Here is an 8,158-nt window from a genome sequence, read left to right on the forward strand (position 1 = left end):
CCCCCTGGGGCTTAGAAATTCCAACTGATATCAGAATAAGCCAAATCCTGATGTCTCTCTGTCTCTGTCTCTATATAATCTTCCCCTAATTGTAAATAAATAAATCATAAATTCCATTTACTTTAGTAATTCATCTTGGGATTTAGAATTTAATTCCCTGGCAAAGGCCTAATTAATATATTTCAGTCACAACCACAAATAAATTTAACACCTCCCATGGATGGGAGAACAACCTTTGGCCTCTAGAGGGGCTAGACTACCCTCAAATGAAACTCTTGGACAGGAAATGGATTGATATGCACAGCCAGCCACATAGCACAGAAACAGTTGTACTCCCCAGGACTGAATCTAGCCCAAAGATCCTGAACCACAGAGAATCCTAGAGTTGGAGCTGGAAGTTATCTTCTCCCGACCCTGTGCAACATCCCCAAAGAGGGGTCAGTTACTTCTCTGTTACTAACCTGTGAAGAAACAACTTCCCTCTACCCTATCCCACCAAGCCACTTCTACCCTCTATGGGCAGCTCTCATGTTATATGGTTTTCATCAATGGAGGAAATCCGCCCTTCCCATCTTCTCTTGCCAGGTCTTATGAATCTTTCACTTTCATGGATTATAGGGACAACAAAGAATGTGGGGCCCCTACTGGGAAAAGTTCTCTGCCTCCTCCCCAAATTAGCTGTAAGGTGTATTAAGGCTGCCCTTGTAAGATGAGGAAGCCTACACGATTTGTCTAAATGCATCTTTGGGGACAAAATGGAAAAATCTCTGGAATATTGCCAAGTTCTCCCACTCCAAAAGACACTGTGAAGCCTGCTTGGAAACCTGGAATTAAAATCATTTGGAAAACTTTTTACAAAACTGGCACCTCCTCACTTCTGGTATTCATCCATGGACAGAAGGAACCATTCAAGTGCAACTTGTAAAGCAAATGGAGAGAATTGCAATATAGTAGGGGGGAAAACCCATCAAAACTGAGAGACTTCTTTCCCTTCTCTTGGATTCCAGTGCTCACAACATCATTTTTTCCTCCAACTCAATCGCCTTCTCATCTACGAGTCTGAAGCATCCATAGTGATACCCCCTCTAATAGGGTGGCCGCCCATTTCTTTAGCCTCTCCACATCCAAGTTAACATTGTCTTGGTGACTTAGCCATCCATAAAGTTGATTATATGCTTGATCTTAACATCACTCAAAACTATCTACCTCCATTATCTGGAAATCTATCATTTCCTTAAACACCCAATGCTTCCCATTTACTACTAGTCTGCATCTGCCCCTAGTAGTACAGATCCAAACTCATCTCTTCTTCCTCAGCCCTTTACAGACAATCCACCTAATGGGCAGATATTGTATGGATATACCAACAGAGGACATATTCTGTTCAGCAATGTTCCCTTATTCCTGCTGCTGAACTTGTCCATTTTCTGTCCCCATTATATGTTTTTCCTATAAATGAATAAATGAATGATGGAATTGACAAAAATAATGAAAAGAAAATTATTGAAAATAAACTTAAATTCCTAAAATTTTAGAAATAGTTTGAATTTCTTATTAAAATAAGACATGTGGAATGTCTCAATTAACAAAAACACTTATGAGTTTTAAAAACCATTGAAGATAAACAATCCCTAGTTTTAATATAAGCAATTATTCTAAAAATCACATTTTATTATACGTCAGAAATTAGAATATTAATATCAAGATGAAGTGACATTCAAACTAGAAAACATTACCTTGTTTGTAATATGTAAAGATAAATATCAATCCTATATAAAACTAGGAATAAGTGAGAGGAGAAAATACATTAATAAAAATAATAAATATAAATGGTTTGTATTATCTGAGTGTCAAAAATGAGGTAAAGAATGAAATAAAAAATTGAATTCATTATTGTGCTACATAACAGAAACACATTTCATGATTATCATACAGCCAAATGAAACTTTTTTTTCAAATGAAAGTTTTTTTTCAGCACGAGTTTTCTAATGTAGAAAATTTTGTATTTCGTACCAAAACATTGTCACAAGAAGCGTACGGAAAAGCTTTATATCTAACATGATCAGATGATCAATGAGTACTAGATGCTTACAGACCCCTTTGACATATTCATCACATTACTAAAGTTACTCACCAATATGGGCCCTCTGAGGTCAAGAAAATATGACTGAAAACTGAGGACTTTCTCACAGCCTTCACATTTATAAGGTTCCTCACCAGTGTGAATTCTCTGATGTACCAGGAAGTTTGTTCTCTTATTGAAATCTTTACCACATTCATGATTTTTTAATAAGCTTTCCAGTATGAATTCTCTGATGGACAATTAAATTTGAACTCTGATTAAAGGCCTTCCCACAATCATTACATTTAAATGGCTTCTCACCAGTATGAATTCTCTGATGTTGAAGGAGGTGGGAACTCTGATTAAAGGCCTTCCCACAATCATGACATTGAAATGGCTTCTCACCAGTATGAATTCTCTGGTGTTGAAGGAGGTGGGAACTCTGATTAAAGGCCTTCCCACAATCATGACAATGAAATGGCTTCTCACCAGTATGAATTCTATGGTGCTGAAGGAGGTGGGAATTCCGATTAAAGGCCTTCCCACAATCATGACATTGAAATGGCTTCTCACCAGTATGAATTCTCTGGTGATGAAGGAGGTGGGAATTCTGATTAAAGGCCTTCCCACAATCATTACATTGAAATGGCCTCTCACTAGTATGAATTCTTTGGTGAACAGAGAGGTTGGAATTCTGATTAAAGGTCCTCCCACAATCATTACATTGAAATGGCTTCTCACCAGTATGAATTCTCTGGTGTTGAAGGAGGTTGGAATTCCTATTAAAGGCCTTCCCACAATCATCACATTTAAATGGCTTCTCACCAGTATGAATTCTCTGGTGTTGAAGGAGGTTGGAATTCTGATTAAAGGCCTTCCCACATTTATCACATTTAAATGGCTTCTCATCAGTATGAATTCTCTGGTGTTGAAGGAGGTGGGAACTCCGAATAAAGGCCTTGCCACAATCATGACATTTAAAAGGTTTCTCACCAGTATGAATTCTCTGGTGTATAATAAGTTTTGACCTATGACTGAAGAATTTCCCACAATCATTACATTTAAAAGGCTTCTCACCAGTATGAATCCTCTGATGTAAAATAAGTTTTGAGTCATTAATAAACATTTTCCCACAGTCATTGCATTGATAAGGACTTTTTCTAGTATGTGCCCTCTGATGTATGCTAAGTTTTGACCTATGATGGAAACCTTTCCCACAGTCATTGCATTCACAAGGGTTTTCTCCAACATGAATTCTCTGATGTAAAATGAGTTTTGAGCTTTTATTAAAAGCTTTCCTACATTGAGGGCACTTGTAGAATTTCTCTCCAGTATACATGTTGGTAGTTTTCTGAAATGAGTAAAGATGAAATGCCCCAAATGTGACTCCTGGTTTCTCTGATTTCTCCACAGAATTTGTTTTCATCAATTTCTACTTCTCCAAAAGCAGAATGCAAGACCAATATTTTTGCTTCCTTCTTCCTCAGGAATGCCTTACTTTGGAGTTTCCTTCTTGCTCTTAGACCTGGACTCCCAGTCTGAAAGAGATGAAATGAAATACACAAATTTCCTTTGTGGCCTCTTCTAGGGGAACGGGACCCTTGTAGCTGAGAAAAACCAGGCACATACCCCACAGTGACAATAGCCCTAAGAGGAATGTGCTTGAGTTCTCTCAAACATAGCCTGAACTCAAGGGGAAAAGGCAGAGAAGGTCAACAGAACTAGGAGGGAAAAGTGGCCATGATCCATGGGCAACACAGAGCTAGGAAGGAATTGAAGGAGGTGCGTAATGAGGAGTGATCAGAGATTCGGGAATCCAAGCCATGAGAACTACCAAAAGAGTTCAAGGATGAAGGACGATGAGGGGAAATATCAGAAGGAGAACTGAATGATTGTAATGAATAAACACTGTGTAAAAGGAAGTTGGAATGAGGTAGAGACGCCTATCAATGCTGAACAGAGGAAGAGTCATGAATTCTTTGTTTTTTAAACCCTTCCCTTCCCTCTCAGAATCAGTACTGTGTATCGGTTCCAAAGGAAAAGAGCAGGAAAGTATAGACTGTGGTGATTAGGTGACTTGCTCAGGGTCACATAGTTGGAGCCATGAATTCCAGAGCAAATGGGAGTCACTGGCATTTCTTGAGTAGGAGAATGGCATGGTCTGATTGGGATAGGAGAGTCAAGTCAGACTCCACCATCAGTCATAGGAAGCAGCACTGTGGCCTAAAGAGAACCCTAGTTAAGGAGTCAGGAAATCTGGCTTCAACTATTAGACTAACTACTTAGTAGACACTGGGTCAATCACTGACTTCTCTTATTTCCTCATCTGCTAATTGCAGATAATGTCCCTCCTAATCTAGTAGCAGTGAAGTGATGGTGAAGGGAAGAGTTCACAAGGGCCCAAAATCAGAAAGATTTGAGTTCAAATCTGGGCTTCAGACTCTTCCTAGCTGGGTGACCCTGGCCAAGTTACTTTACCTCTGCTGACTCAGTTTCCTCAATGGTAAAGTGACAACCTACCTCTTAGGATTGTTGTGAGGATCTTAAGAGATGGTAGTATTATAAAGTGCTCAGTACAGCCCACCATAGAATAGACTTGCTGTCGATATTTTATTTATTCATTAAATTATCTATTATCTCTAAATCTGCTTCTGAAGTTTCTAACTTTTCTATGTCAAGTTGTAACTGATTTGATAACACTCTAAACATGAAAAAATAGATCAGTGGACATGTCTTGAGAGCTTATTATGAGCTGTGTATTATGCTAAGTGCTGGACATCCAAAAAAGAGGTAAAAAATGGCTCCTCTCTGAGGAAGCTCACAGGAGACAACATTCAAGCAAAAACATACCAAGGAAGCTATACATAGGATTGACAGGATACCCAAGGGAATATCTCCTGGTTCGCTGGCCCTTCTTAGTATTGAGGTCCCTTCCCATTCCCTACATTCTTATCTGTTTGCCTTAGGGTAAATGGGAAACTCCTAAAGGAAAGGTTCTATTTGCCTTTGGCCTTTGATTCCTCATCACCTAGAACTGGGAGTAGCACCTACCAGAGGTTTCATAGATAAGGGTTTCATTGGGGAACTAAGGCCCCTGAGGAATCCAGGGCCTCCTTTCCTCTGCAATCAGGGGTGACCCTCAGCTACCTTGTTCTAGGTCATTGGTCCTCATTAAGGCAGGAGGAGACCCCTCTGAGAGCTTGGGGTGAGGGACTGAAGCAAGGAGGACTTGAGGAGGAGGAGGAGAAAATGGGGCAGACTCACCCACAGCAGGAACAGACCCCAGAAGGCCCTGAAGCTCAATAGAGTAACCTCAGGTTCAGTTCAGTGGGACCAGAACAAGAGCTCCCACCTAAAAAGACTCATCCAGGCTGAGGGCTGCCTGAGGAAGTCTCCATCAGAAAGTGTAGGCCTGGTACCTCTCACTTCCTTATCTGGCCTCTTTCCTCCCAAGGTTCTGAAGCTCTGGGAGTTCTGCCTTTATTCCAGGCCTCAGCTCTGCCCTGCCCCATCTTGATCACCTCCAGGTGGTGGAATTTTCCCTTAATTCAGTGCTTATTTACTTCCCTGGAGAGATGGCATAGACCTTGAGAAGGTTTTGATTTCTTTATCTAAGGAGCAGATTTTGGGCCCAGCTTGGTACATTTTTAAAAATCACATTCTATTTTTTCCCTTAATTAAATGTAAAAATGATTTTAAAATTTCTTTAAAATTTTTTTTGAGTCAAATTGTTTTCCCCTCTCTATGGGGGTCATGTGTGGGAGACTGGTGATGAGTGATTGGATCTGAGGGCTGTTGTAGCCATGGAGAGGGAGAGTGAGCCAGCTAGGAAAACTAGCAGCTAGAGAGAAAGAGTGAGATAAGGAGAAGGACCAGAAAGGTGAAGCCAGCATGCCTTTTGAGAAGGACCAGGGGAAGAATCATGGCACCATGACTGGGGCTATGACTTCCTTTATTGTGACAAAAAGAAAGACTTTTATACAGAGAAAAATCCTAAGCACAGCAACATTCCTGGGGGCTGGATGTGCTACTCTCCCACAGGATAATGTTTATGAAAATGACTCCACACATGAGCATTACCAGGGTTGCTGTTATAGAGGTAAGCAAGCTGAGAAACTGTGATTGCTAATCTCTTCTGTGTAACTTGGAGAAAGGCTAGTGTGGTACTTTCAGTCTTGGTATTACAATGACTTCTTTGCTTTCCAGAGTGAGGGGGGACTCAGGACTTCATGATGTCCTTTGACTGAGTGCAGTACTATTGACTATCAATTACTGTCTTTACAGATTGTTTAACTCTGAGAAGACCAAAGAAAGATCTAGTCTTTGGTTTGGACTCTGAGTCTGCTAAGGCTCAGAGTCCTGACTTGGTTCTTGTTGAGACTCAACCAGCTATCGTTTCCTTTTTTATAATTTGAAGGCAAAGTTAAGATTTATCAGGATAATAGTGGTAGTTTTTATTTAGATAGTATAAATCTGGTTTAGTCAGATCAGGGAGGATTAGTGTAGTAGGAGAAGCAGATCTTTGTGGAACCAGGGTGTTTCATTTGGGTGGAGTTGGAATCCCTTAGAGTTAGAAATCCTTTTATTCTTATATATTTCAACATATATTTTATTTTTGATAACCAGAGTCTCTTTATCATCCTTGTGCCTGGCCCTGAAATGATGTTCATTTATGAGTTTCACTTCACTGATATAAACTGAGGATACTTTGTGAGCACAGTAAGCAGAGTATCTGAAATCAGTTTTTAATCAATAATCAAGTCCATTGCCTACATTAGATTTACTGTCCCCCTTTTGTTTTTACAGTCATAAAAATGCCTCTAGTAGCATTTAGATTGTTCTCATCAATGATTAAATACTCTGTATGAATATGAAATCATTTGGGGGGGTATTTAATCATCTTGTACTTAATGACTTTAAGTAAAAATATCCCAGTGGTGTGATTTCCATAAACCCTTTTATCAGAAATCTTATACATTACAATTGAGATAAAAACCTGTTCTTATTAGCATTCTGATTTCATTCATATATAATCCATAACCTCAAACAACTTTCTTGTTTGGGGCTCTACTTATTCTGATCAGAGTTCTCTTAGGCTCAATCCTGGTTTTTTTGTTTGTGCACACCAGATAAGACAACACCAGAGGACAACAACAGGGTTCAACGTAGACCAGGTTTAACACAGAGTGATCGTGTTCTAAAATCATTGTTGTTCTGGGATTAACTGCTGCTCAGACCCTTCTTGGCAGTGAATTGTTGAAAAGTCCTCGAGTGTCTCTTGGCTAAAGCTTTTTCTTTCCATCTCTCCAGGTCTTTCAATCTCTCCTCTGGCTGCACTTGAGCTCTCTTACATTGGGATGTATCCTCAGGCCTTGTCAAAGTTCTTTTTACATCCATCCTGGCTTTTTTGTCGAATTGATTCTGTTTCTGGTTCCTGCAATCTTTTTGGAAATGAAATATACTGGGCTGTCTCTTTGGAAAGGCACCTACGGTGCTCCGGAATGGTTTGGTGTTTGGCTTGGTGGGGCTGTGATCCGTTGGTTCCACTTTTCACCTGCTCACTTGTGTCTTTTGTGTCCCTAAAGAATTGCTCTTGGCCAGGAGTCTTGTGAGTGGCCTGGATCAGCTGGTGGGGGATCCCTGCTGCTCGAGGAGAATCTGATTGGAGCATGTCTGTTTCTGGCTACTTCAGCTGCCATGTGTGATTGGATCTGAGGGCCATTGTAGCCTTGGAGAGTGAGTGTTAGCCTGCTAGGGAGACTAGCAACGAGAAAGAGAGAGACCAGGAAAAGGACAGGAAAGTGCAGCCAGTATGCCTTCTGAGAAGGGCAGAGTGTGGAAGAATCAGAGCATCTCTCCCTTCTTCCCCTTCCCTTCTCTGAGTGGTGAAATAACTCTACTGAAATAATGTATATAAATCTAACTAAGACAATAGTTCATTTTCAGATAAGGGAAGGAAGGGATTTGGGATGATCTATCTAAAACCCAAGTCAAGTGGTTACCTCCACCATTTAATACTTCACTACCTACTAATCTACTTGCTTCATCTAGTGAAATGAAACCCCCTTAGTTAATATGTAAAAGTGGGAAGGAATT

General features: G+C 40.2%; 1 protein-coding gene across 1 annotated transcript; it reads right to left on the reverse strand.

Annotated features, from left to right (window-relative positions):
• Nucleotides 1-2,177: 2,177 nt before the first annotated feature.
• LOC130459047 (zinc finger protein OZF-like) lies at nt 2,178-7,733 on the reverse strand. The gene is made up of 2 exons (XM_056826305.1): nt 7,434-7,733; nt 2,178-3,320 (listed from the first exon to the last, which is right to left on the reverse strand). The coding sequence occupies exons 1-2, from the start codon at nt 7,731-7,733 to the stop codon at nt 2,277-2,279; spliced, it is 1,344 nt and encodes a 447-aa protein (XP_056682283.1). The 3' UTR covers nt 2,178-2,276.
• Nucleotides 7,734-8,158: the final 425 nt, after the last annotated feature.

The sequence above is a fragment of the Monodelphis domestica genome, chromosome 4, assembly GCF_027887165.1.
Source record: "Monodelphis domestica isolate mMonDom1 chromosome 4, mMonDom1.pri, whole genome shotgun sequence".
Lineage (NCBI taxonomy): Eukaryota > Metazoa > Chordata > Mammalia > Didelphimorphia > Didelphidae > Monodelphis > Monodelphis domestica.

Excerpts from the sequence above, each read along its gene's own strand:
- LOC130459047 (XM_056826305.1), bottom strand. The coding sequence starts at position 7,733 with ATGCTCCAATCAGATTCTCCTCGAGCAGCAGGGATCCCCCACCAGCTG. Across the intron at positions 3,321-7,433 it reads GTAAAAAGAACTTTGACAAG|AGAATTCATGTTGGAGAAAA; the intron begins GCCTGAGGATAC and ends ATTTTACATCAG.